The 26,709-nt window shown below is 55.2% G+C and overlaps 10 protein-coding genes across 10 annotated transcripts; 5 read left to right on the forward strand and 5 right to left on the reverse strand.

The window, feature by feature from the left end:
* Nucleotides 1-550: 550 nt before the first annotated feature.
* Nucleotides 551-1,758, reverse strand: M409DRAFT_65458 (uncharacterized protein; the record flags this gene model as incomplete). The annotated part of the gene is made up of 6 exons (XM_033816521.1): nt 551-587; nt 646-728; nt 808-1,379; nt 1,431-1,510; nt 1,557-1,614; nt 1,662-1,758. The coding sequence occupies 6 exons, from the start codon at nt 1,756-1,758 to the stop codon at nt 551-553; spliced, it is 927 nt and encodes a 308-aa protein (XP_033669399.1).
* Nucleotides 1,759-4,501: 2,743 nt separating this feature from the next.
* M409DRAFT_21260 (uncharacterized protein) lies at nt 4,502-7,595 on the reverse strand (the record flags this gene model as incomplete). Its single annotated transcript, XM_033805776.1, has 2 exons — nt 4,502-7,153; nt 7,206-7,595. 2 exons carry the CDS (start codon nt 7,593-7,595, stop codon nt 4,502-4,504), a joined length of 3,042 nt encoding a protein of 1,013 aa, XP_033669400.1.
* Nucleotides 7,596-8,504: 909 nt separating this feature from the next.
* On the forward strand, nt 8,505-10,046 carry M409DRAFT_65460 (glycoside hydrolase family 76 protein; the record flags this gene model as incomplete). Its single annotated transcript, XM_033816522.1, has 1 exon — nt 8,505-10,046. One exon carries the CDS (start codon nt 8,505-8,507, stop codon nt 10,044-10,046), a length of 1,542 nt encoding a protein of 513 aa, XP_033669401.1.
* Nucleotides 10,047-10,770: 724 nt separating this feature from the next.
* On the forward strand, nt 10,771-11,611 carry M409DRAFT_53176 (uncharacterized protein; the record flags this gene model as incomplete). The annotated part of the gene is made up of 2 exons (XM_033812294.1): nt 10,771-10,999; nt 11,061-11,611. 2 exons carry the CDS (start codon nt 10,771-10,773, stop codon nt 11,609-11,611), a joined length of 780 nt encoding a protein of 259 aa, XP_033669402.1.
* A 586-nt stretch (nt 11,612-12,197) lies between these two features.
* M409DRAFT_21263 (uncharacterized protein) lies at nt 12,198-13,007 on the reverse strand (the record flags this gene model as incomplete). The annotated part of the gene is made up of 3 exons (XM_033805777.1): nt 12,198-12,497; nt 12,549-12,718; nt 12,788-13,007. 3 exons carry the CDS (start codon nt 13,005-13,007, stop codon nt 12,198-12,200), a joined length of 690 nt encoding a protein of 229 aa, XP_033669403.1.
* A 666-nt stretch (nt 13,008-13,673) lies between these two features.
* M409DRAFT_36331 (uncharacterized protein) lies at nt 13,674-14,189 on the forward strand (the record flags this gene model as incomplete). The annotated part of the gene is made up of 3 exons (XM_033810540.1): nt 13,674-13,755; nt 13,808-13,919; nt 13,970-14,189. Coding segments are annotated over 3 exons (414 nt in total), but the record flags the coding sequence as incomplete, so codon positions are not given.
* A 1,405-nt stretch (nt 14,190-15,594) lies between these two features.
* Nucleotides 15,595-16,341, forward strand: M409DRAFT_65463 (uncharacterized protein; the record flags this gene model as incomplete). The annotated part of the gene is made up of 5 exons (XM_033816523.1): nt 15,595-15,611; nt 15,672-15,722; nt 15,848-16,094; nt 16,163-16,240; nt 16,309-16,341. 5 exons carry the CDS (start codon nt 15,595-15,597, stop codon nt 16,339-16,341), a joined length of 426 nt encoding a protein of 141 aa, XP_033669405.1.
* Nucleotides 16,342-16,724: 383 nt separating this feature from the next.
* On the reverse strand, nt 16,725-18,176 carry M409DRAFT_21266 (uncharacterized protein; the record flags this gene model as incomplete). Its single annotated transcript, XM_033805778.1, has 1 exon — nt 16,725-18,176. The coding sequence occupies one exon, from the start codon at nt 18,174-18,176 to the stop codon at nt 16,725-16,727; it is 1,452 nt and encodes a 483-aa protein (XP_033669406.1).
* Nucleotides 18,177-18,990: 814 nt separating this feature from the next.
* On the reverse strand, nt 18,991-19,870 carry M409DRAFT_53180 (uncharacterized protein; the record flags this gene model as incomplete). Its single annotated transcript, XM_033812295.1, has 3 exons — nt 18,991-19,164; nt 19,221-19,532; nt 19,589-19,870. The coding sequence occupies 3 exons, from the start codon at nt 19,868-19,870 to the stop codon at nt 18,991-18,993; spliced, it is 768 nt and encodes a 255-aa protein (XP_033669407.1).
* A 1,204-nt stretch (nt 19,871-21,074) lies between these two features.
* Nucleotides 21,075-25,676, forward strand: M409DRAFT_21268 (uncharacterized protein; the record flags this gene model as incomplete). Its single annotated transcript, XM_033805779.1, has 3 exons — nt 21,075-21,266; nt 21,320-24,023; nt 24,073-25,676. 3 exons carry the CDS (start codon nt 21,075-21,077, stop codon nt 25,674-25,676), a joined length of 4,500 nt encoding a protein of 1,499 aa, XP_033669408.1.
* Nucleotides 25,677-26,709: the final 1,033 nt, after the last annotated feature.

Below are 26,709 nucleotides of genomic sequence, written 5' to 3' on the forward strand. Positions count from 1 at the left end.
GCAGGGTGAGCGAGTTGATGAAGAGGGTACATACATGATGTATGGACTTGTTTGGAAGCTGCACGGTACGATCCGATTCGTGACGGTGGTTCTACCAGAGGCGTGGTAACTTTGTGCCGTGCCATGCCTTGCCATGCCATCCTGCGGCACGGCTTGGGTGGACCACGCCCTTGGGAAGAGGCTGTGGATTGGGTTTCGACTTCGCCTCCCTCTCTCTCCCAGGAGGCAAAGAAGGAAAACAGGATGGAGAGCAGGGAGACGCAAACGCAGAGACCTGGGGGATTTCTGCTCTAGGACTGCTGTTTCTCGTGATTGTGGCTTTCCTTGCTCGTTGTTCGAAATGCTATGCTGATGCTAATGCTATGTCGTTTAGGTCATGTTCCTCATTCCCCTTCCTTGCATTGATATGCTATGCTGCTGACGCTCCTAAACGCCCAAAAGCTCGAATACATGCTCACGACGACCTCTCTCTTTCCTCGCCGAAACGCCCACAACTCCTGACACGAAGCACAATGCAAACCCACCGAAAAAGAGCCAGCCAGGATTCTCTTCAAGATTCCAGTGGTTTCCGGGCGTAGACGAGTCGTCTGGACGAAGTTTCGTCAGTCATCAAATCAGGCTGAAAAGGAGAAGATTGCGACTTACACCTCATGATAAACATGCCTCTTCCGATCCCTCAGCGCCCGTCGAATCTCCTTGAGCCAGTCGGCGACTTGGGCGGGCGTCCACTACACCACAACCCACACATTAGCCATCAACCATCACCACAACCGCCATCATCTCTCCCAGGAATAGGACCTTACTCACCCCCAAAACCCTCGTATAAGGCGCCATAACCCACCCCTCCATCCCCTCCTCCCAATTCAACAAATTCCACCTCCCAATCTCCTTCAACGTCAGATCACTACTCCAAGGCCCAATCGGCCACTTGAACCTCCTCTCCACGACCCCCTCAAACCCGGCCTCGCGGATGAGTCCCGCCATATTCTCCGCAATCTCAAACGTCTTGCCGGTGCGGTGCGCGCACTCGAGCGCATTGCGGCTCCACCGCGCCAGCGTCGCGTCCGGGGAGAGCGTGCCGTCGGCGGAGCGGTTGTGGATGCTCCATTCGACTTGCTCGATCCAGCCGCCGGGTTGCAGGTGCGAGAGGCATTGTTTGTAGAGGGCGGGCCAGTCGGTGATGGAGCCGAAGAGGCCGCGGATGTGGATGAAGTCGAAGGTGGATAAGGGGTAGGTCCATTCGGAGCACATGTCGTCGATTTCGAAACGGCAGTTGTCGGGTTGCATGCCTGGTTGGACGGGGGAGAGGTCGGTGCCTATTACGTCGGCGGAGGGGAATTTGTCCGCTATGTCGGTGGCCCAGATGCCTGTGCCGGTTCCTGGGGGAAAAGGGTTAGGATGGTGTTTGTTGGAGTGGATGCTATTCTTACCGAGATCAAGGATGCTTTTCGGGTCTTCGATGGGTGCCAGGTAGAGTTGGTCTTTGAGGGTCATGATGCAGAGGTGATGGCTGCAACGTCAGTTAGATCAAAAGGCTGTAGGTCGTAGATCCTTACACAATAGCCTCATGATTGTTCTGCTTCTCATCGTTCGGCTGCCAGTACTCGCCATCCCCTGAATACGATTAGCAGGTCATCATTGTCAGAGATCAACACACCCACGATAAGCATGATACGTCCTCCCATTCTCATACCGATACATCGTCGTAGTCGTCGCCAACGTCCGTCCCCTAACGCTATTCTCAGCAGAGTTCGACATCTTGCCACAGCAATCGATCACAAGAAGACTGCATGCAGGAAGGAAGGAGGAAATCACGAACGAAGAATAACTCTCCCCATCATTCCTCCACACCCCATCTTCACTCTCAAACGTCGAATAAGTATCGTCCTTGCACACCACACTCGTCAGCACACAGAAACATCTCTCCTCCGCCATCAAACATGGCTGCATGTCTCAACGTCAAACGAATGTGGAAAAGGAGAAAGGAGCAGTCCGGCTTACGATGGGGATGGATGCAGAGTTCTGCCCGGAGCCAGTGTCGGAACTCATTGTTCCTGACGAGAGGTGTGGAAGCCAACCTCACGCCAGATCAGACCGTGTGGTGATTGATTCTTCGAGTCGATCGATGGGGATCCTTCCAGTGGCGGATGCGTGCTACCGTAGGCTTCCAGCCATAAGTTTCGATCCGTTCGCTCGGGTCGTCGTGTGGCTTGGAGCCTTGAGAAAGTAGGTCGTGTGATCCCGACGGAGTGGGTAGATGTCAGAGGTAAAGTGGAAGTATAAACCAAATTTGTGGAGCTGAGAGCTCGTGATGAGGAGATGGCAGGATCGCAAAGTCGTATGTCCTCCTCGTAGGATTCCTGCTTGTAGGGTTGTGTTCGGTGAGGTGAGGTGAGCAGAGAGGTAGGTAGGTACCTCTAAAAGGCGGGCCCAGGTATGTGGGTTGACAAGCAAAGCTACTTCCTGCTACCCTGCTCGACGGTTCCCTCCTTTCGATGAAGTGCTGGCGGGCTGGCGTCCATGCAAGGGTCGCTGTTTTCTCCGTTCAGATTAGATTATCTTCGCCCTGTCATTGTCGTAGCCGGGGTGAGTGAGTGGGTGGGTGACTTTCGAAAGCCACATGAAACTCATCCGTCAAAGAAACGTCTCCGCCATCGAGTTTCGACCTGTCCCTTCTTTACGCGCTCGGAGAGTTGCAGATACGTGCTCGAAAGCTAGCGTCCACGGAGCTTCCTGCCGTTTCAATCGACAAAGAAGTCTCGTCACAAATGAACAGCCAAAAGCACCATTCAATCACTCACTCATCACCAGGAAAGAGAAAGAGACAAACAAACTCCCACCTCACCTGCCCCATCTCCTCGCCCTCCCACACACTCAAAAAACCACACCCGGGCGCCGGTGCAGCGGCAACGACACCATGCAGCTAGAGACGCACCATGCACGACGTGCAGCTCCGGTGTCCCCAACCCCCCGGACTCGGGACATCGATTCGCGCAGGACAGGCCTCTGCATGCGCGACGCTGGTTCCGGCAGGGTGGGCATTTTTGACGGGTGTCAGAGCCGTTGTTTATTCATGCATGCATGCATATACGAAGATGCAGATGCATGGGGGAGATGAGATGCGATGTGTTGGCGTTTTGTGAGGGAGAGAGGAAGAAGAGGGGGAATTCGACTGCGTCCACTCGGAAGGTACGAGAGCTGTCTGCCCTCAGAGTCGGGACGAGTCCGATGTGCTGGGATTCTGGTTTTGATACGAGGCTCGTCAATCCCCTCTGATGGAAGTCAACATGTACATTATCATGATTGATGAAGGCCATGTCAGGCTTTCAACGTCGCCGTCGCCGGAGAAATCTCCTCTCCAAAACGGCCCCCCCATTTCACCCCTGCTGCCCTCCTCAAACCCCATCTCCATCTCCGTCAATGAACTGCCCCTACTCCATCAAACGCGGTGATAGAGACGACTCTGGAACAAAGAATGTCCATGTAGTCCATCAAGCCCCAACAAACCATCCTGACTTCACATCCCGAGCCACCTCCCCCAAAACACACCTGCATCCCATCCCATCGTCCTGTCTCGGTTCCTCTCGGCACCTAAACTCATCCGCCTCAACCACGAACGCAAGCGTAATGCGCTGGCAGAAACGCTATCTTAGTCCCAAGCAAGCTAGAAAACAACCTGAACCAAAAGATTCAGAATCAGAAAAACATCCGATGTTCTCTGCACATGCACATGTAACAATTCATTCCGAGTCCCTCGCTATCGATCCCTAACTGATTTCCGTCCGGTTCCCTTCACACACGCTGTCGCTTTAGCCTCAAAAACACAATTCTCCCTTCATGCCGCACGATAGCCTATAGCCCATGTGCTCCGCGTGATCCCCTTCCTTTCCGTAGCAGAAGTATGAATTAGATACAACCTCCCAAAGTTCTTCCGTGACCGCGCTTTTTGTCGCTCCCCATAGCCACGCTTTTCCTCCCACCTGATCAAAACGCTGCAAAGGTATAAAAGAGTGAGAATACCACCGCCCTTCGTTTTGCCTTCCCCGGATTGAATCCCATCACTTGCAATGCCGAATCAAACGCCTCGCTCGCCAGCTCAAGCAAGCAAATCAGTAAAACGCCCCCCTTGTTGCTTCGTTGTCGTTTTGCACACCGCCCTTTTGTATCCGTGTCCGTATCCGTCCCCTCTGCCACACGCTTGTTGTTGGTACAGCCAGACCGACGGCCTAAAAGCCGAGATAAGATATAGAGATTTTGATGCAAGGGTATCCAACCACACCGCCGCCGCCACGTATTTGATCGATGCTTTTTTTGACCTTCCGCCCCCTTTCCACACTGAGTCGACCAAAAGCTGAGACATTGGCCGCCCCTCGTCTATAGTAGTTAACATGCAGTCTGCCGTCCCAGAGTCCAGTGAATCCTTGGCGAACCGAGACTGCCGTCTGATGCACTCCTGCCACCTCCGCCATGCGCCACCACGGAATCATGTGGTATTCGAATATTAAGGATGCCCTGGTGGCTTTCTGCTGCTGCTGATCCCCGGATCCTCTTCCACCACAGGCGAAGGCGACCGCACCGTTCCGCTTCTCAAAGCTTCCCTCTGCGCCGCTGCATCTGTTCCTGCATCTTTGCCGCTGAGCGCCGATGCGATCTGTGCCTGGGGTATCGCCGACTTGGGCGATAATGAAAGCGCTCGCTGGAGATCGCTCTGTTCTTTCGCCTGCTTGTCGCGCAGATGCTGTTCGTCCTCGTCGCTGCTGGGGGGCGTTTCTTCGTCCGGACGACCTCGTGCCGCACTGCTGTCCATGCTCTCTCGCCTCAGTCTGTCGGCCTTATCCTTGAGCACCTTGGCTTCCTCAGCTGCACGCTGCGCTCGCACCTGCTTTCGCCACATGCCCGCATATCGGCCTTTCTTGGCTAGCAGCTCGAGATGAGTCCCCTTCTCGGCGACTTTGCCCTCGTGCAAGACAAGGATTTGATCGCACATGGTGATTGTACTCAATCGATGCGCAATGACCAGCATGGTCCTGCCTCTTGACAGCGTCTTGAGCGCTTCTTGGATGTGCTCTTCCGTTTCGGTGTCCAGCGCCGCAGTTGCCTCATCCAGCAAGATGATGCGAGGGTCTTTGATGATTGTCCTCGCAATGGCAACTCTTTGCTTCTCTCCACCAGAAAGTCGCAGCCCTCGCTCGCCAACTTTGGTCTCGTATCCATCTGGAAAGCTCATGATCTTGTCGTGGATACTGGCTGCCTTGCACGCCTCGTACACCTCCTCGTCTGTGGCCGATTGTCTGGAGTACTTCAAGTTGTACATAAGAGTCTCATTGAAAAGGACGGTGTCCTGTGGCACGACGCCGATGTGCTTCCTCAAGCTGTCGATGGTCACGGTCTTGACATCGTGCCCGTCAACTTGGATGGTACCCGACGCCGCGTCGTAGAACCGGAACAAAAGCCTGAACACCGTAGACTTGCCGCCACCAGACTCTCCAACCAAGGCAGTAGTAGTACCTGGTCGGCAGGTGAAGCTCAAGCCTTGCAGTGCCGGCTTTCGATTATCGTATGAAAAGTGGACATCATCATACCGGATCTCGCCCTCGCAGGATGGCATCTCGCCAGCATCGGGGCTGTCAACCACAGTCGGCTTCTCCTTGAACAGCTCCAGCATACGCTCAGAGTTGATCATGTTGTTTTGGATCATGCGATAGAAGGTGCCGAAGAAGTTAAGAGGACCTTGAAGCTGCGTCATGTAAGTTAGTAGGATGACAAAGTCACCGGCGCTGCGAAGGCCACTGGTGACTTGGTAAGCAGCGATGAAGCACGCAATGACCAAACCCATCATGAAGACAAGGTTTTGAATCGTGTTCATCAGGGCGAGCGAGAAGGTGACCAGGTACTCGGCTTTCTGATACTTCTTCACCGCATCGCGATACCGATTGAACTCGTACGCCTCGGCATTGAAGTACTTGACCGTTTCGTACGACATCATCGAATCGTTCTTGACGGCATCCTCCTCTCTGCTTGCGTTTGTCGCTTGGCGGCGAATCTCTGCACGCCAAGAAGCGATACGTATGGTGATGTAGACGTACCAGAAGGTAACTACTGCGATCACGAGAGCGTAGTAGGCGTCGAAGCGGACGAGGAAGTAAACCAGAGCCACGCCGAGATCGATCAGCATGGGCAGGACGTTGAAAGTAACGGACTCCAGAAAGGTATTCAGAGAGGCGCCCTTTCCAAGTGCCGACAGCACCTCGCCTGTCTTCTTGCCCAAGTGGAACTCCAGACTGAGCATGTGCACGTGCTCGAAAGCTGCGACGGAGAGCTCTCGGTATGAATACTGCTCGATGGGGATCCACAGAATCTGCCTCGCGGCGCCAAGGAGCCCGTTAGATCCCTGAAACAGGCGCAACGTAACGTATATTGAGATGGCCGCCCATGGCATATAGACTGGAGCCTCGTTGCCGGCAAGAATGTCGGTGATGACACCCGCCTGCAGTGGGACGAGCAGCTGGATTCCACGCTGGACAGAGACGATGACGAAGCACAAGACGAAATTGATCTGCAGCTTTCGATCCTTGTACGGCCAAATGTATGGGATGAAGATGGCGTACGCGCGAATGTACTCCCACCAGCTGCGTGTTGGTGTCTGCTTCGGCTTCTCCCATCCAGCTGGGGCTTCAGCATGGCCGTGTCCATGGGGTCCGTGCGGCTTCCCGTTTGGCTGCGCAACAGCACCATACGACTGCGACGAGCCATTGGCGGCTCCATTCTCGGTCGAGCCGTTGGGCAACAGCGAAGTCCGCTCCTCTGGGTCGGTGGTCTCTTCAGCAGGTTTCTTCTTGACACCCTGCAGGTAGACGAAGATGGCAAAAAACCCGACGAGAGACAGCAAAAGGAAGATGCGAATGATGTCGATGGTGACTTCGGTGGCTTCCCACTCAGTCATGTCCCTGCGCAGTTCTCCACCGTTCGGATTCCCGACTCTGTGCTCACGGTGCTCGGTAGTGTAGAGTGCGAATGAGGCACCTAAGAGCACGATTTCCATGAGCAGTGCAGCAACCCATGATACGAAATGCGCAATCGTCGGAGACGGGTGCGAGTCTACCATGTGAATGAGTAGGAGAATGTAGATCATGAAAGACCCCACCAAGTAGATCTGCATCATCAGCAAGAGATTGGGGAGGCAGAGAGCTGCTCACGAGACATACCGTCGGATCCTCGCCACACCACCATCCTTCACGGCGGGCGTATATGGCATGGACGATGACCACTACGATGTTTGCACCCAGAGTGCCGACGACACCCACCGACAGCCACTCAAACAGCAGCTTCCTGGGTTTACTGAAGTCCAAATCTCTCGGTACATCCGGCTCTTTTACAGGCTGGTTGTTCTTCTTCTTGGGCAGCGGCTTGCCACCAGGACCCAGCTGGTCGGGCTGCTGGTCCAGCTCAGTATCATTACGGGCCGTGGCGATGCTTCGGACGGTGAAGGTGATGATATAGAGGAGCAGCAGGACGATTGGGTAGGCGATCTGCACGCGACCCTGGATCGCTTGGGCGGTGGGATTGGAGACCCAAGGCAGTGTGTTGTTTGCCATGATGATGGCCTTGTAGCACTGGAGCCGGCGTCGGTCCAGCGGGGCAGGATGGATTGGGAGTGGATGAAGCAGAGCAGAGGCGCCGCGTTGCCGTGTGCCCCAAGCCTCGGAGGGTAGCGACTGTGGGAGGGGATAGGTAGGGTGGGAGTCGGAGTGGTGGCCAAGCCAGGCGCAGACGGGTCTAGAGGGGCACGCAAACGAATGTCGCCATGGTCCTGCTGGGGGAAACGGCGGCGAGCGGCAGGCGGACGGGGGAGCGGTGGCAGCAGCAGCAGCAGCGGTGGTGGTGCTATGCGGTGCCTGTGTCGCGAGGGAAGTACTGGCAGGAGGGAGAGGTCGAGGGTGGCAGCTGGCGGCACGGCATTAGTGCGGCAGCAGTGTGAGTCTGGCTGCCGGCGAACCTTTGCTGGGCCTGTGCTGGGGCTTTGCAGGTGGCACAAGACAGTCGACTCCCGCCGCCGATTAGGTTTAGCGCTAGCTGCGGCTACTCCCCTACTGGTCGAGGCAGGCACCGTTCCGTCGTGCCTGCCGTCGACTCGTCCCATGCATCTGTCATGTGCGCGCCATTCACTCCGCTCTTTCCTCGCTCGCACCACCACCACATGCATTTCACGCGCATTCTTCACGCCCGCCGTGCCCCTACCACCAGCGTCTCGTGCCCCCATCTTACTTTCACCTCGCTGCTGCTGGCCGGCGGCAACGATGCGGCTCTTCCCCGACCAACGACCGCTTAACCTTTGGCCGTGTTTCCTTCTGGCGTCGCCTTCACTTCTTCACACCGCAACCGCTGCGAGTCAGCTGACCACTTCGCCTCAAACATTGCTTGCGAACCTGACACGCTCCCGATCTCTCCGATATGGCGCCCACGACTTCGATCCGCTGGATGACTTGCGTAAGGCCCTGGATGTCATGCAGACGGAATACTTTGAGCTATGGGTGGGCGCGTGGCCCTCTGCCATCGACTGGACCGCTGCCGTCATGAACACCCAAATCGTCTCCTCCATGGCCACATTCAGCCGAGCCCTTGACGACCCATCCTTACTGCCCACGTCAGACGAGGATTACGGGAATAGCGTCGGCCCAGCGCGGGACATTGAGAACGATTTGAATCGCTACTTCTCCCAGAGCGTGGCCTACTATTTCGGTGAGGATGCCTTTGCGATCCGTAACGAGGCCAATGATGATATGCTCTGGGTGGTCCTTAGCTGGCTCGAGGCCATCAAGCTCATCGACGTCCATTCCCGTCTGCACTACCATTCCCCTGGTGATGGATCGTTCAGATCGTGGCATGGCACCCAGTTCGTGAAAGCGTTCGCCCATCGAGCCCGCGTCTTCTACGATCTGGCTGCTCGAGGTTGGGATACCACCCTGTGTGGTGGTGGCATGGTCTGGAACTCTCATCTCGAGCCCTACAAGAACGCCATCACCAACGAATTGTTCATCGCAGCATCGGTAGGCATGTACCTCTATTTCCCTGGCGACCACAACCCTTCCCCTTTCATGGCTCAACATCTGAAGTCCAGCCTTGACACCCCTGATGCCGAGCCGCATGATCCTTCTTACCTTGCAGCTGCAGTACAGGGATACGACTGGCTTAAGAAAAGCAACATGACTAATACACTTGGCCTGTACGTCGATGGTTTCCACATTTCCGGGTTGAGGCGGAACTCGACCATCTGCGATGCCAGGAACGAGATGGTATATACCTACAACCAGGGCGTCCTCCTGAGCGGCTTACGCGGTCTGTGGGAGAGCACCGGCAACACCACCTACATGTTCGATGGACACGAACTGGCTCGAAATGCCATCAAAGCGACGGGCTGGCTCTTCGATCTTGACGCTGCGACTTCCAATTCTGCATGGGCCGGTCTGGGCCGCGCAGGGATCCTGGAAGAGTTCTGTGACGCCCAAGGAGATTGCAGTCAAGACGGGCAAACGTTCAAAGGCATCTTCTTCCATCATCTGACATTGTTCTGCGTACCCCTTCCTGCGCTGCCGCTCTACCCAGGGAAAACGCACGCCGCAGGGAAAGAGCTTGCGTTGCTGCATCATCAGAGCTGCCAGGAATATGCTCTATGGATAGCTCACAATGCTCGGGCCGCAGTAAGCACCAGAGATGCCGACGGCAAGTTCGGCTCTTATTGGGGAGAACAAGATGATAGCTATTTGAAGACTTCACTACCTGACGGTGCCACTGACTACCGCAATAATGCCTCGGAGTTGCTTAACTGGCCGTGGATGTCGCCAAGTGAAGGAATCGGTATTCGTCACCAAGACATAGCGCAGCAGCAGCGTTTGAAGAATGTATACGAAACCGCCCAGAATGATCGCAGCGAGGGCCTACGTACCTCGCAAGATCCCAACGATCGAGGTCGAGGACGCACTGTAGAAACGCAAGCCGGTGGCGTGGCTGTCTTGAAAGCGTTGTGGGAGTTACTATACATGCAATGAGCTAGCGCGACATTCCAGGCATGGCTGTGGAATGTCTTCCCACGAGATTGCCAAGACTCAAAGGTAAGACCTGAGAAAGAGAACTGAGTGAAAACAGTCTTCGACAAAGAACAAATACATGTCATCTATCAACATGAGGGAAACAGACACAATGGCGATCTCGCTTTCTCGCATATACGACTTGCGCCTTTCTGCCGCTCCAAGGCCACCATCAAGCGGAAGAAGACAGCCTTCTAGGAGCCAGAACCATGTCTACCGCTCAAAAGTCATCAGCATGGACACCCGACGGGAAGAAGAAGAGCGTTGTCACATCAATAGAGCCCGCTGATCCTGATCGACCGCGAAAGACTGCTACATGCTGTCAACGAGAGTTTCGACGAAGTCCCGCACCAAGTCCGCCAGAGCATCGCGATACAGCTACAAAAGACGAACCAAAGAAGAAGAAAACATCTCGACCGAAACAACAAGCTTGACGAGCAATTACTAAGGCAACGAATACCCGCAAACCTTGCTGGATGCCGCAACGCGCACAGGTCCGCTCGAAGGACGTCGTACAATAGGGCTCCAACATCAAGTTTCGAGACCGCTAGCCAGCTGAGCGCAGCTGTCACCCTCTACAGCTAGCCATGCGAAGCTTCAAAACAATGAATAAGCTGCCATCGCGCGCATCTCACGCTTCACCTTGCATACTGTGCCAACGACTCAACCCTCCAGCACGAATACCATGGCCGAGTCGAAAGAAGAAGCACAGCAACAACCCATCACAACCTCATTCGACAAATTCTCGGCCGTCTTCGCGCATCGCAACGTCGCCAACACTGCCAAACACCTCATCCTGTACATCAAGCCCGATTCACGAATCCTCGACATAGGCTGCGGCATCGGCTCCATCACCATCGACCTCGCCCAACGAGTGCCGAAGGGCTGCGTCGTAGGCCTCGACATCAGCGAAGGTAATCCTTAAATCCACCACCACAAACGCTCTCTCTCCGCCTATACCAACACCCAAACCAGAATCCATCAAAACCGCCCGCGCCGCCGCCCAAAACCTCAACATCACCAACATAACCTTCCACACCGCCTTCGTGTCCGACCTCACCAACCCCACCATCTTCCCTCGACAAACCTTCACCATCGCCCACCTCCACCAAGTCCTCCTGCACATCCCCTCCCCAACACAAACCCTCCAGCACATCCTCCCCCTCCTCATCCCGAATAGAAGCCTGATCTCCACCGTCGACTCCGCCCACCTAACCTCCACACCCAGCGGCCCAACCATGCACGAAAACTTCACCCGCTTCCAAGCCTCTTCCCCAGGAGAAGTCTTCGGCGCCGGCACAATCCACCACGTGTGGATGCACGACGCCGGGATCCCCTGGGAGTGCATCGAGACGGGGGTGCAGGGGGTCAATGTCTTTGGGGAGGGGGAGGAGGCGCGGGGGAAGAAGCGGGCGGGGATGGAGGGGTATGTGGGGATTGCGAGGCAGAGGGGGGAGTGGGAGGAGTTTTTGAGGGAGTTGAGGGCGGAGTGGGAGGGGTTTGTGTCGATCCGGCGGGGAGGGTGACGGGGAGCGATAGTTGGTGTTTGGGGTTTTTGCGGTAGGATAGAGATGGGTTTGGGGGTTGCTCCTTGAGGACTTTTCAATGAGAAGGGCAAATGCTGATATGAAAGCTCTCTTTCTCATACCTGTGTGACGATCGAGTAGAGTCTCTGAGGAAAGGGGCTAGAAATCTTTTGGGTTTGGATTTTTATCAGGAGAATGCTCCTCTCTTTCTTCCCGTGCCTATGTTGGTCTTCGATGAGTAAGTGCCATGAGAAGGTCCAGTGTAGAGTGGGGCTCGAAAATACTCATTGCAAAATTGGTCTACTCTGTGTCTTGCAATGGTAGCAGGCGGAGACTGTTCCTCGATGTTGCAGGGGGTGCTGTTAGCATTGGCAATGTTGAGGCAGAGGATATGGACAAGACAGGAGTAGGGGCTGCCAAGGAGACGGGAATCGAAAAGTCGTGTTGTATGTCGAAATCACCTCACTTATGCCAATCTACAGTTCATCAAACTGCCGTTATACATCCCTTTGTCTGACTACCTCCGTGTGACGTCGTCCACAGCATGCAGTATCTATACAGTCTCCCTTGCCATCTCTTTTTCTCTCTACTGGGTGCCAGACTGGACGATCTGTGGCGGGCTGCCAGTCTTTATCGCACCGGACGAAGACCCACAAGCCTCGATGGACTTAACAACGCTCACTGATTCCTTGTCTCCTGGAACGACCTGGCCGAAGACGACGTGGCGGCCGTCTAGCCATGAGGTGATGACGGTGGTGATGAAGAATTGCGAGCCGTTGGTGTTGGGGCCCGCGTTAGCCATGGAGAGGAGGAATGGCTTGTCGTGCTTCAGCTTGAAGTTCTCGTCGGCGAACTTCTCGCCGTAGATGGACTTGCCGCCGGTGCCCTTGCATTGTCGTTAGTTGAGTCGAGAATAGTTATGTCAAGGATAGCATACGTTTCCACGAGTGAAGTCACCACCCTGGAGCATGAACTCGGGAATCACACGGTGGAACTTGGAGCCAGCGTAGCCAAAGCCCTTCTCGCCGGTGGAGAGGGCACGAAAGTTCTCGACAGTTCGTGGGACGACATCTCCGAATAGCTCAAAGTTGATGCGGCCCTCGCGTGCTGTGGTATGTTAGTCGTATTGCTTGATAGACGGCCAACAGTCTCTCATTGCATTGCAGCATGACATACGCTTGTTCTCGGCGTCCTGGCTGAGGACCTTGCCGTTGGCGTCGGTCTCGAGCTTGGGACCGGTCCAGGCACAGTCGAAGTAGGCCTTGATGACCATGTTGGCGGACGAAGCGTGAAAGGAGCGGTTGAAAGTTGGCTGCTGGCAAGCTCTGAAGGCCGGTCTGGAGGCGTGGAGGGAGTTCTTGAGGAGGGAACCCGCCGCCGACGAACGTGCAAACATGGTTGCTCAAAAAATGAGGGCGGGGCAGTTGAGGCAGCGCGGGGCAATCTGCAGAACGTCAACCCGGCCGTCTCCATACCGACGAGCCTCCGAGCGCAGCTATAGGCTTCTTGGCGAGCAGCAGCTGGTGTGCACCCTCCGAGACAACCAGTCCCCGTGAGATGATGACGGCGGGATGCATCTCTGGGAGGAGCTTGTGCCCGGTGTGGTCCGATCTGGACTTACATGTTGTTACAGCTGTGGGAAAGCAGCGCGGACTAGGCATTGAGCTTTAGCATACTGTTTCCACCGAAAGGGGGTGCCCAAAAGCTTGCATGGGGCAATGAGATGATACATACCTATTGTACAGTAATTGCAAGGCCGTGACAGATCCAAATCAGATGGAAAGAATCGACCCGGAACGTATTGGAGATTGTTTTGGATGAGAGATGTCTTCAGAACAAATCTAGTCTTCACGTACTCCCGCGATTCAGGGCCGAGGCGGAAGCTGCCGAGCCGACTCAGGCCAGTCGTCAGGAGAAGCCGCTCTCCACAAAACAACGCCCAAAGAAACAACGAAGCTATTGAGCATCGCCAACCCGTGCGCATTTGTCGCCACGCTGCTGGCACTGAGCTGCTGCTCCCCGACTCGGCACAGCATCACGTTCATACGAATATACCGCGATCATGGATCTCAACAGCCTGCGCGATCAGGTCAGCAACCTGACGCTCTACGACCTGAAAGCTGGCGTCAGGAAAGTACAGAATGGTATGCATTGCGGAGGACAGGACGGAGGCTGAGAGCTGACGTCTGCGTATAGCTGTCATGAACTACACCGAGATGGAAGCCAAGGTGCGAGAGGCGACTAACAACGAGCCGTGGGGTGCTTCCTCGACCATGATGCAGGAGATCGCCAACGGAACCTTCAATTAGTATGCGGTCAACCCATGTGCTCGGCGATGCGACACTAACCAGATTGCAGTCAGCTGCTCAACGAGATCATGCCGATGATATACAAGCGCTTCACCGAGAAGTCGGCAGAGGAATGGCGGCAAATCTACAAAGCCCTTCAGCTGATGGAGTTCCTGGTCAAGAACGGCTCGGAGCGTGTCATTGACGATGCTCGCTCACACATGTCGCTCTTGAAGATGCTGCGGCAGTTCCACTACATCGACCAGAACGGCAAAGACCAGGGCATCAACGTGCGAAATCGAAGTAAAGAGCTGGTCGAGCTTTTGAGCGATGTCGACCGGATTCGGGCGGAGAGGAAGAAGGCTCGATCTACAAAGAACAAATATGGTGGTGTAGAAGGAGGAAGTGGTCTGGGCTTTGGGCCTGGCAGCGGATCGAGCAGCAGATACGGTGGCTTCGGCAGCGAGAGTGGCGGATACCCGTCATCATACGGCGGTGCCCAGCGGACTGTCTACGGAGATGGCGGCGGGTTTGGGGGTGAGACCAATGACTACGATGAAGGACCTGGAGGCAGAGGCGGTGACACATACGAGGAGTATGATGAATACGACGACGGTGGTGCACAGGCTACTCCTGGCAGACGGAAAGCCGACGCTCTTGCGAAGGCAAAGGCGAAGAAGACTGAGCCACCCAAACCGAAGGAGCCTGAAGTGGACTTGTTCGACTTCGGCGATGAGCCAGCTACGACTGCAGCCCCAACAATCCCTGCGCCATCTTCATCGGCTACTTTGACTTCACCAATAGTAGCAGGTGACGACGACGATTTTGACGACTTCCAATCTGCCACACCAGCAACGACTACTCCAGCCGCGTCGACTATTCCCAGCATTCCCAAGCCGAATTACAGCTCCATTCCTCCGCCAGTCTCAACTACATCATCCAACACCCAGTTCGCTCAGCCAACGCCACAGGGTGGAAATGCAAACTTCGGCAACATCTTCTCCACCACATCACCACCTCCAAGCAGTGCAACGTCATCGATGTCCGCAATGTCCCCTCCATCGATGCACGCACAGAAGCCCTCCGGATACCAGCCAACTGGACCGAACTACTTCACCTCTGTTAATGTCAATCAAGGCCAACAGCCTGCTGCAGCTTCCAGCTCAGGAGTAACATCGCCTGCAGCAGGCATTGGCAGCCAGCCAGCGAAGAAGTCGGGAGGCGGTGATGCTTTCGCTAGTCTGTTGGCAGGCAGTGGCGCAAAGAAGAATGCTCCGGCTCAGAAGGGCCTAACGATCGCAGACATGGCGAAGCAAAAGAGTCAAGCAGGTCTGTATGGAGCAAACGCGCCTGCAGCCATGGCCGCTCCTCAAGGCCAACAGAAGCCGAGCACAGGAAGCAGCGGAATGGATGACCTCTTGGGATAAAGTAAAAGTTGGCACGAGCATTTTGTCATGATAGATACCGGTAAAGAACGCATCTCAAATGTTCTGTATCTCTATGTCCTTCAAGTCGCTCCGTCAAGTCTGAAGAGGGATGCCAAGATTTTGTGGCCCGAGCGCCTGGCCCGCACAACCCGCGAATTTGAAGACGACCGCCAGACTTCAAGCGACGACCGACTCACGACGACGAAATTTGCAGGCGAAGGAGCCACACGACCACACCACACCAATCCTTCACTAACACACAGCCAAAATGTCGGGTGGCAGAGGGTACGCATGGCCACAGAGATGAGCGCGAGGAGCAGGCACTAACAGGAGATTCTTTCACAGTCGCGGATCGCAGTCCGGTAACAAGCTGAAGATGACTCTCGGTCTTCCAGTGTACGTCCCTCATCGAATACCTCTCCCTTCGAAATACTCGAACGTCTAACGCAGACCCCTCGAAAAAGATGAGGAAGAGTGGAAGAAAATGAGGAAAGAGGCAGCAGAGACTGACAGAAATCCAGCGGCGCAGTCCTGAATTGCTGCGACAACTCGGGCGCCCGTAACCTCTACATCATCTCGGTCAAGGGCTTCGGCGCGCGTCTCAACCGCCTCCCCGCCGGCGGCGTCGGCGACATGGTCATGGCGACCGTCAAGAAGGGCAAGCCGGAGCTGCGCAAGAAGGTCATGCCGGCGGTCATTGTGCGGCAGAGCAAGCCGTGGCGGAGAGCGGATGGCGTCTACCTGTATTTTGAGGACAATGCGGGTGTGGTGAGTGAAGAATACACTTTGATATGAGGGGTGGGGTTTTGGGATGGAAGCTGATTGTGGTGGTATAGATCGTCAATCCGAAGGGTGATATGAAGGGTTCGGCTATCACTGGTCCTGTGGGTAAGGAGGCTGCTGAGCTTTGGCCGGTGAGTACACGAAAAGAGGAATGCATCACACGAGGACAGAACGGCGAACTGACTTGTACATTTCACAGCGTATCGCCTCCAACTCCGGTGTCGTGATGTGAGCAAAGCCTGCTTCATTGCTTCTGGGAGAAATTGGGGAGACGTTTTCGATGCATGGGAGAGGGAAATACCGGCGTTGTTAGCAGCTAGCTTCGGGGTCGTCTCTATACAGACAGACAAGACTCTTATGCGCCTACTACTATGAAAGAGGTCTGCGCTGGTCGGTCTCACGAATATGATTTCTTCCTCGGCTGAGCACATTCTTCCTCCACTCGACCTTGCCGCCTCGATTACACTCACACACGGACGTATCCGCATTCAATCCTTCAGAAAACCGGCAGTCAACTGGAATGGAATTACAACAAACACTTCAGACGTTCAAGCCACGAGATCGACTATCGGAGACACATCCTACCACCTACACCTCCCCATCTCCCTCACAAACCTACTCCATATAACTAACCGTCTTCAACTTCAAAAACTCCTCCATGCCCCACTGCCCATTAAACCTGCCCCAACCACTCTTCCCGACACCCCCATGCGGCAACAACGCCTCATCATGCACCGTCATACTATTCACATGCACCGCACCACTATCCACGCCCCTCGCGATCTTCAACCCCCTCGCCAAACTCTCCGTGAACACGGCCCCGGACAGCCCGTACTCGGTGTCGTTGGCCAGGTCGATGGCTTCCTCGTCGCTTGAGATGGGGATGAGGGAGACTGTGGGGCCGAAGGATTCCGTGTGGAAGATGTCCATTTCTCTAGTTATGTCTGTGAGGATCGTGGGGCGGATGCGGTACGGCGAGGTTTCTTGGTCGTTGGTGCCGGCGCCGTGAAGGATCCTGGCTCCCTTCGCCAGGGCGTCCTCGCGGAGGGCCTGGTTCTTCTGCACGCCCGGCTTGGCGATGAGGACGGGGGCGTCGGCATCCGCGGCGTAGATTTTGTCCGCGGCGTCTTTGAGGGCGATGGTGAAGGGTTCGAGGATCTCCCGGGCCACGAGGATGCGTTCCGTCGACATGCAGATTTGACCCGCGTGCAGGAAGGCGCCGAGGGCGCATTGGAAGGCCGCGTGGGGGATGTTGGCGTCGGCGCAGACGATGGCGGAGGCTTTGCCTCCCAATTCCATCAGGACGGGTTTGAGCTCCTTGCCGGCTTTGGAGGCGATGAGGGAGCCGACGAGGGTGGAGCCTGTGAAGTTGACTTTTTTGATGGCCGGGTGTTCGATCAGGAAGTTGGTGATTTCTGCGGCGTCGGAGGGCCGGTGGTAGATGATGTTCAGGACGCCGTCAGGGAGGCCGGCTTCTTGGAAGATAGAGCCGATGGCCCAGTAGGTTCGGGGGGAGAGTTCGGGGCCTTTGACGACCGCCGTATTGCCTGCCGCGAGGGCGTAGAGGAAGGAGCGCACGCCGAGGATGTACGGGGCATTCCAAGGGGCGATGCCCAGGATGACGCCGTAGGGTTCTTTGAAGATGAAGGCGCCCTGGCCGGGGGTTTTGGTCGGCGGGATGATGCCGTGAATGTCAGCGGCGCGGCCGGCGACGTCGCGGATGTTGTCGATGGTGGTGTCGATGTTGAAGTCGGTGAAGGGGCGGAGGGCGCCCGTTTCGCGCTGCATGTAGGTGGCGAGTTCGTCGCGGCGTTGGGACATGAGGTCCGCGGCTTTGAGCATGATGGTCTGGATGGTGGAGGGTTTGGTCTGGCGCCAGGTTTTGAAGGCGGTTTGGGCGGCGTCGACGGCTTGTTGGGCTTCTTTTTTGGAGACGGAGGAGGAGGGCCAGAGGGGGGCGTTGTCTGTTGGGTTTTGGACGTCGAAGGTCGTGCTTGTGGTTACTTCTTTGCCGTTGATCCAGAGGGGCACGGGGCCTGAGGGGGTGCCGTTGGTTTGGGCGGGCATTTTGAATTCTTTCTTGGTTTGTGTGATGCTCTTGAGTTGTATGTTGGAAGTTGGAGAGTTGTTGGTGAGATTGTCGTCTCACGCGAGACAAGCTGAGGATCTCTTTTCTCTTGGATATTGGCAGTCTCCACTCACAAACCCCACCTGTTCGAGATGTCCGACTCGTACAATTTCTTGATGATTAGCAATTCAGATCACGTTTCCTGATGACAATATCAAATAAAGGAAGACCTTTTTGACTGTGACGTCCACACAGCTCCATTTTATATACCTCTCATCCCTACATCACCTAACCCCAAGTCAAACCCTAAGGTACCCGACTCCACGAGCCGCAGCACCCACCATGAAATCCTCCACGACTGCCTTATCAAGCACACATGTACGCCATGTGCTAGGGGTAAGGTCTGTAATGCAGAGCGGAAGTGAGCAAACCCCCGCAGTCGTTTTCGACTTCAACTTCGGCAGTTCAGGACGTAGGTTTGAGCTGACCAATGACTGTTGTTCCGTCGATTTGTTGCACACAGGTGCAGGCATGTTCTTGTCAATGTTGCTGTGCTTTTCGCTAGGCATATGTCAATGTTTGGAGAAACCTTGTTGGTGACGATGTCATTGTTGCTTGGGAACCTTGGAAGGTTGTTGGACCTGAGTTTTGCCAGGGAAGGCTGAGGAACCAGAAGTCTAAAATTCGCTGTTCTTTCGGGTGCGAGTGACGGGGTGATTCGGGTACATAAATGTTTTATAAAGCATGCTGGTATATGACGATGATGTCTGAAAGGACCAACTCCTCAGAGGACTGTGCAATTCGAGATGTTTCTCACCATGCCACAGTCCTGACCTCACCCGTAGCATCATCCATGTCGGTGTAGGTACCACTCTCACCATCCTTGCCCAGCAACGTCAAGCGCACGGCATTGATCGCACCCTTTGCGAGCTCGCCTGGTTTGTGGTTTGGAGGTGCACCTTGCCCGTAGTTGTTAAGGTTCGTTGCCTTGAGATCGAACGTCAGCACTGAATCTCGAGGTTTTGCTCCGAGTGGGAACCTACTCTGAACCCTGGACAGCAGGCGTTGATTTTCATCCCAGGACAGAGATGCCAGTAGTAGAGCATGATCATGTTCAGCGCGGCTTTGCTGCTGGAGTATGCGGGCCAAAGGGCGTTGGATCGCTTGGTGGCGTGTCCCAGGCTGCCGAGTCCGGTGGACATGAAGATGATGCGTGGGTTCGAGGCTTTCTCAAGCAGAGGCCTGAAGTCGTCGGCGGTCTGGGCTGTGCCGGCGACGTTGGTGTGCACAGCCTGCATGATCAAGTCTGAGATCGGAATCTTATTGAGGTCATCTTTGTCGGGGGCAATGCCGGCCTGAAGTAAGAATTAGCGACTTTGCATGGAATCTGGGAGTCTTGCCATGTTCATACGTTTTCGTGGAGGACATCTAGGCGTCCGAATTTCTGGTCGACCTCTTTCACAGCCTTGGCGATGGAGTCATTGTTGTTGACATCGATCTCGAGGAACTCGGCGTGTGTGAGCCCTTGGCTGTGCAGGTCTTTGACAGCTGCTTCGCCCTTGGAACGAGTTCTTGCACCGATCAGTACGTGGAACCTGTCTGGGTGGTCTTTGAGAAGCTTCTTGGCGATCTCAAAGCCCAAGCCTGTGCTGCCGCCGGTGATCAGGACGATTTCTTTGTCGAGCGGTGCCATGATGATTTGCTGGTCTTCGACTTCTTGATTGATGGACTTTTGCTGAAATGAATGCTTTGCATTATATGTGTTGTTCAATGATACTTGACACTGGCTCTATTGGATGCATTACCTCCGTGATATTATCCATGATGCGTAGAGCATATCAAGCGACGAGGAACAGCCTGAAATGCTAGCCATTCAATGGCAAGTATTTGTCCTTCGTACGTGCGAAGTCTCGTGAAGTGGAGTATGTAGGTGAAAGCATCGGATATAGAGGGGACATATATGAACCGATAGCCCCATGGCAATGAATATACCCAGACGACGCGCGATTCATGCGTACTGTATCACGGTGATAATGAGATCCGGTTGTCCATGCGCTGGCGGGTTCTTTGTCCTATCTGCGTGGCTGCTGCCATGTGCTCCTCGTGGCAAGTTCTGCGTGACACGAGCTGGGAGTTCCTTGGTCAGGGGTCGGACGACGTGAGGTCGTTCATCGTCAATGTCGCCAGCTGGCTGGATATGGTGGTGGTGGTTGTGGCAGTGAGGGAGAGGGACGAGGGATTTGCTGCAGTCTAAACGAGGCGGATGTTTTGGTGACGCCATCAAGCGAGAAGCTAAATTGATGAGCGCCATCGCGGCTGGGAGCTCACAGAAGAAACAAGGCACTCGTCGCCGGCTTCTTGGCCACCAACCCGCGCCAAAGAACCTCGTCCAGCTGGATGTCAACAACCCCTACAGCTGATCAGCTTGTTTCTTCCTCGGCACCACTGCACAGCCCGTGAAGAAGGAGAGAAGCAGCAGGCGGCAGATTTGACCGCTGGACACCTACTGCACTAGCGTCGATACAGCTCCAGCCTGCCGCGTCGCCAGCAAGCTGTGGCTCATCGCCCTCGGGTCAGCCATTCGAGCTATCCATTTGGCGTTTCGCCTGTCCAAAACACCGCACCTCTGGCCAACTTCGCCTGCTCCCCTCCCACTCTTCCACCCACCCCTCCGCTCGCCGCCCTGCGCGCCACACGCTCCTTACATCTACGCCCCGTTTCCTGCGACTTCTCACCTCACCATTCACCACGTCGTCGGCGATTGCGTCGGATCCAGCAGCTACCAACATCCCCGGTCCTGGCCCAAGCTTACCTCACTTCGCGAGTTGGCCTGAACGACGCCAGCTCCGCAACCTTTACTCCAACCTGCCAAGCTGTACCAAGTAGCCAGCGCCAGCATGTTGGAGGGCACCGCCGGTCGGGCCCACGAGTTGAAGGTGCAGGGCGCTGTCGAGGCGGCACAGGAGGGAGCTGTCGACCCGCAGCAGGCCGAGAAGACGCTGGCACAACACGCCCGTGCTGCCGGTGCCGCGACCTTCGAGTTCAATCCTGATGCCAGTCCAGAGGAGAAGGCGGCACAAGCGAAAGAGGTGAGTGGAGCCGTGAGGAAGTGGAGGGAGCATTGGACTGACATTTTTCACAGCGAGCGGGTCCACGACTGCATAGAAAGCACAAGACTGCAGCTCTAGTCACTGATGCTGACGATGGCGAAGACGCCGGCTACGATCTACCTCCTCCCAGCAAAGACGGCGTCATCGCCAGCCCACCCACTACGAACGGAACCGCCAATGGCAACATTGTCAAGGAAGAAGATGAGCACTTTGAAAAGGTGGGATGGGCACCGAGATTCGGCAACCCAGGCTTGAAGGATGACGACGGCACATTGGCAGACCACCAGACCTTCCTCGAGGGCAAGCTGGACGACAAGTTCTTCGGGGACTGGTACCACAATGCCGCAGTCATCATCTTTGCCTGTTTGGCATCATGGACTGTGGCCGTTCTGGGAGGTGGTTTGGGCTGGATCTTCATCGTCATGGCTGCGTGCGGAACATACTACCGGACATCGCTTCGCAGAGTAAGACGCAACTTTCGGGACGACATTACCCGCGAACTCGCGAAGAACAGGCTCGAGACTGACACCGAATCTCTCGAATGGATCAACAATTTCATGGAGAAGTTCTGGCCAATCTACGCACCAGTCTTGTGCTCGACAATTGTCAGCTCCGTCGACCAAGTCCTGAGCACCTCCACTCCCGCCTTCCTGGACAGCATGCGAATGAAGATGTTCACCCTGGGTACGAAGCCTCCCAGACTGGAGCATGTCAAGACTTACCCCAGAGCTGAAGACGATCTTGTCATCATGGACTGGAAGTTCAGCTTCACGCCAAACGACACTTCAGACATGACTGAGAAGCAGAAAGCCAACAAGATCAATCCAAAGATTGTCCTGGAGATTCGCGTGGGCAAGGCTATGATCTCCAAGGGTCTGGACGTCATTGTCGAGGACATGGCATGCACGGGTATCATGCGTGTGAAGATGAAGCTACAGCTTCCCTTCCCTCACATTGACCGGGTCGAGATTTGTTTCCTGGAGCGGCCACACATCGACTACGTCTGCAAGCCGCTAGGAGGCGACACGCTCGGCTTCGACATCAACTTTATTCCTGGTCTCGAAAGCTTCATTCAGGAGCAGATTCACGCCAACCTTGGCCCCATGATGTACGCGCCGAATGTCTTCCCCATCGAGATTGCCAAGATGCTCGCAGGTAGCCCTGTCGACCAAGCGATTGGAGTATTGCAAATTCACTTCCACGGCGCTCAAGGCCTGAAGAATCCAGACAAGTTCTCAGGAACTCCAGATCCATATGCGACTGTTTCGATCAACAACCGCGATGTGCTCGGCAAGACCAAGACTGTGCATGAGAACGCCAACCCAAGATGGACGGAGACTGTCAGCATTATCCTGACGAGCTTGCGCGAGCCATTGACTATTGGCATCCACGACTACAACGAGTACCGCAAGGACAAAGAGCTTGGTGTGGCAACGTTCAATCTCGAGCAGCTGGAAAAGAACCCCGAGTGGGAGAACCAACAGCTTGAAGTCTTGCTCAACGGCCGAGCGCGCGGTACTGTTTCCGCAGACATTCGCTTCTTCCCAGTCCTGGAGGGCCACAAGCTGGAGGACGGCACTGTCGAGCCGCCACCGGAGAGCCTGACGGGTATCGCCAAGTTCACTGTCGAACAGGCCAAAGATCTCGACGGTTCCAAGTCCATGGTTGGCCAGCTGAACCCATATGCCGTGCTCCTACTTAACGGGAAGGAAGTACAGATCTCGCAGAAGCTCAAGCGAACCAACAACCCCATCTGGCCGAATGCAACCAAGGAGATGCTCATTACCGATCGCAAGAAAGCGAAGCTCGGTCTAGTCATCAAGGATGATCGGGATATCGCCCACGATCCCGTGCTGGCGACATACCAGATCAAGCTGGACGACCTTCTCGATCTCACTAACAAGGGACAGGAATGGTTCAATTTGGCAGGCACAAAGACTGGTCGTGCAAAGATGTCTTTGCAGTGGAAGCCTGTGGCACTAAAGGGCTTCTCGGGCGGCAATGGCTATATTGACCCTATTGGTGTGATGCGTTTCCACTTCAAGTCTGCCAAGGACCTCAAGAACCTGGACACCGTCGGCAAGTCTGATCCCTACGCACGTGTGCTGCTTTCCGGCATTCAGAAAGGTCGCACCGTCACCTTCAAGAACAACCTCAACCCCGACTGGGACGAGGTCTTCTATGTGCCTGTACATTCCACGCGTGAGAAGCTGACCGTGGAGGTCATGGACGAGGAAAATGTCGGCCGAGACCGCACGATGGGTCAGATGGAGATTATCGCCGCCGAATACATCAAACAAGACTCGAACGGAGAGTACCTGGTCCATGATACCAAGAACGATACCATTTCGTCCCTTCTGAGGATTGGACGTGGTGCGCCAAAGGGTACTCTGAACTTCACCGTCGCCTTCTATCCTACCCTGAACGTCATCGATCCAGAAGAAGAGGAGCGCGAAAAGGAGGAAGAGAAAGACAAGGTTCGGACAAGCGCTGATAGCTCGCGAAAGAGCATGGGCTCTCGCAAGAGCACTGAAGTCAATGGAACCAAGACCGTTACTGATACTCCACCTCGCCCTGTCCGAAGCGGCACAGTTGGTACAATTAGCAGTCTCAAGTCAACTGGTGAAGGCGCTGAGATGAGGCGAGCGCTCGAAGCTAATGAGGGCGAGCAAGACGACGAAGTCAAGAAGGAGGTTCCCAAGATCAGAATCACGGCTGATGATCTGCAGCAATATGGTAAGTCAGCGCAACACACTGGAGTCAATTTCTTGCTAATTGTGTATAGAATCCGGTCTCGTCGTTTTCACCGTCCACGAAGGAGACTTGGCGTACACTGGAAGCTACTTGGAAGTGGTCATGGACGACATGAGATATGCTTCGTACACCAGCGCCAAGATCCGCTCGCGCCAACATTCCTTCAATGAGACCGGTGATGCGATGGTTCGCGAGCTGGATCTTTCTCGCATGACTTTACGTCTGGTCACAGAGACGGACAAGAAGGGCACGGAGGAGAGTGACATTAAAGCCAGGGTGACTGGCCCGACACTCGAAACACTTCGCAGATGCTTGTACACACCTCAGGTCATCAGCCTCAAGGACTCGCAAGGCCATGAAAGCAAGGTCAAGGTGTCGATGCGATTCCTTCCTGTCAAAATGGAGTTGGATGCCAGCGAATCCTTCAACAACCAAGGTACTCTCCGCGTAGAGGTGTTGGATGCTTCAGACCTTCCAGCTGCGGACCGCAATGGATTCTCTGATCCTTTCTGCCGATTCGTCCTGAATGGCGAGCAGGTGTACAAGACGTCGACTCAGAAGAAGACGTTGCACCCAGCATGGAACGAGTTTTTCGAAGTGCCAGTTCGCAGCCGGACGGCCGCCAAGTTCGATGTGAACGTCTACGACTGGGACTTTGGCGACAAGGCGGACTATCTGGGATCTGCATCCATCAGCCTCGACGTGCTGGAGCCTTTCCAGGCACAGGAAGTTGTTTTGAACTTGGATGGCAAGAGTGGATCCATCAGATTGAAGATGCTCTTCAAGCCCGACTACATTACCCGCTCGCGCCAGGGCTCTTCTACATTCTCTGGCACGTTTGCTGCACCCGGAAAGATCATTGGTGCACCAGTCAAGGGCGTCGGAAAAGTTGGCAGTGCTGTCGGTGGTGGCCTATTTAAGGGGGCTACATTCGTCGGTCGTGGCTTCAAGCGACGAACACAGAACCCAGATGATGTCCCAGACGAAGCGACGGCTGAGCTACGTGCGACAAGCATGGAGTCTGCGGACGCAAGCAGTCGACCAGGAACCGCAGCGAATGGATCAATGCACGGCAACTCGATTGATGGACTGGCTGTCCCTAGCAGGGAAGGCGTGGCGACGCCTAGGACGCCTCACCAACGCCAGACCAGCTTTGGCCAGTATTCGCAGAGCCCAGCGGTGGCTGGCGAAGTTGGCACCGCCACGATATCTGTGGTCAGTGTCTCTGGCTTCGAGGCAGACACCAAGCTGGAAGTGCACGTCCACCAGGAAAGCAAGCATGGCCATAAGGAAGTCTTCAAGACCAAGTCTGTGAAAGCCAAGACTGGCGAGGCGACGTACGCAGAGGAGTCGAAGAAGATCCAGTGCAATGCCGCGCAGCAGTTCAAGGTGGCCGTGAAGAATGATCGGTCTTTCGGCAGAGACGAGGACCTTGGAGAGGCACCATTCTTCATCAACGACCAAGCTCAAGGTGGCGAGCAACAGATCCAGGTCGGACAGGGAATCGTGGTCATTCGAACTTCGTTCCAGCCTGCAGAAGCCGGCAGCATGCTGTCGCCCGAGTCACCTGCTAGTGGCAAGCTCGGGCGATTTATGAGCCGGCGAGAACGCAGCGTGACGCCGTCTGGGAACTAGGAGGAGACCAGAAAAGACCCAGGCAGATTACGGCGCGCAGGAAGAAGTATCCGAGAGAAGTCGAAGACGATGACGGGGAGCGTGCATCGAAGACTGAGCAACGCAAGCACGACCAGTCTGGCCCGGACGAACAGCATGGCGTCGAGCATAGCGCCAGACGAGATTCCCTTGTCGTGGAGGTCCTCTTTGGGCATGAATGGGGCGATGGAAAACGATGAGTAGGGCGTCGGAGAATAGGGCGAGAGCACAAAACTTGCATGCTTCTTGAGTGTTGTTTTGGAATGAGTTGAGATACCAACTACTGCGCGCGTGCGACAGCTCCTTTCTCTCTGGTTTTCTGAGTGTAATTCTGGTAGACTCAGTGTAATAATGCAAAAGCAAAGACATAATATCCATCACTGTCCGCCCTCGTCGCCCTTTGCTGCCCTCCACTTTGCCCTGTTTCGGATGTCCCCGCAAATGTCATTCGTCGAAGCTTCAGCTTGCTCTTCTACGAGCTTCTTCGCGCTCGAATTCAGTCCACACATAATCACTCGACTGCCCGCCTTTCTCACTTGCGACATCACTGACTGAGACCCTCACTCGACTTCTCTAATACAATCAACGACTGAAGGATTCAAAACAACATGGCTGACGCCGACGCTCTCAAGGCCGAAGGCAACAAGCTGTTTGCTTCGAAGAACTTCTCGGCCGCTGCGTAAGTCACATGCCAACGCGGAAACCCTTCGTTTGAAATGTACTGACTGTTCTACAGCGAGAAATTCGGTGAAGCCATCGCCGCCGATCCTTCCAACCACGTCCTCTACTCGAACCGATCCGGTGCATACGCTTCGCTCAAGCAGTGGAAAAAGGCTCTCGAAGATGCCAACAAGACGACGGAGATCAAGCCGGACTGGAGTAAGGGCTGGGGACGAAAGGGTGCGGCACTACATGGTACTGGCGACCTGATGGGTTCGGTGCAGGCGTTTGATGAGGCACTCAAGCTGGACCCGAACAACGCCCAAGCCAAGTCAGGTCGTGATGCAGTGCAGCG

Source organism: Zasmidium cellare (assembly GCF_010093935.1).
Source record: "Zasmidium cellare ATCC 36951 unplaced genomic scaffold M409scaffold_12, whole genome shotgun sequence".
In the NCBI taxonomy this organism is placed as follows: Eukaryota; Fungi; Ascomycota; class Dothideomycetes; order Mycosphaerellales; family Mycosphaerellaceae; genus Zasmidium; species Zasmidium cellare.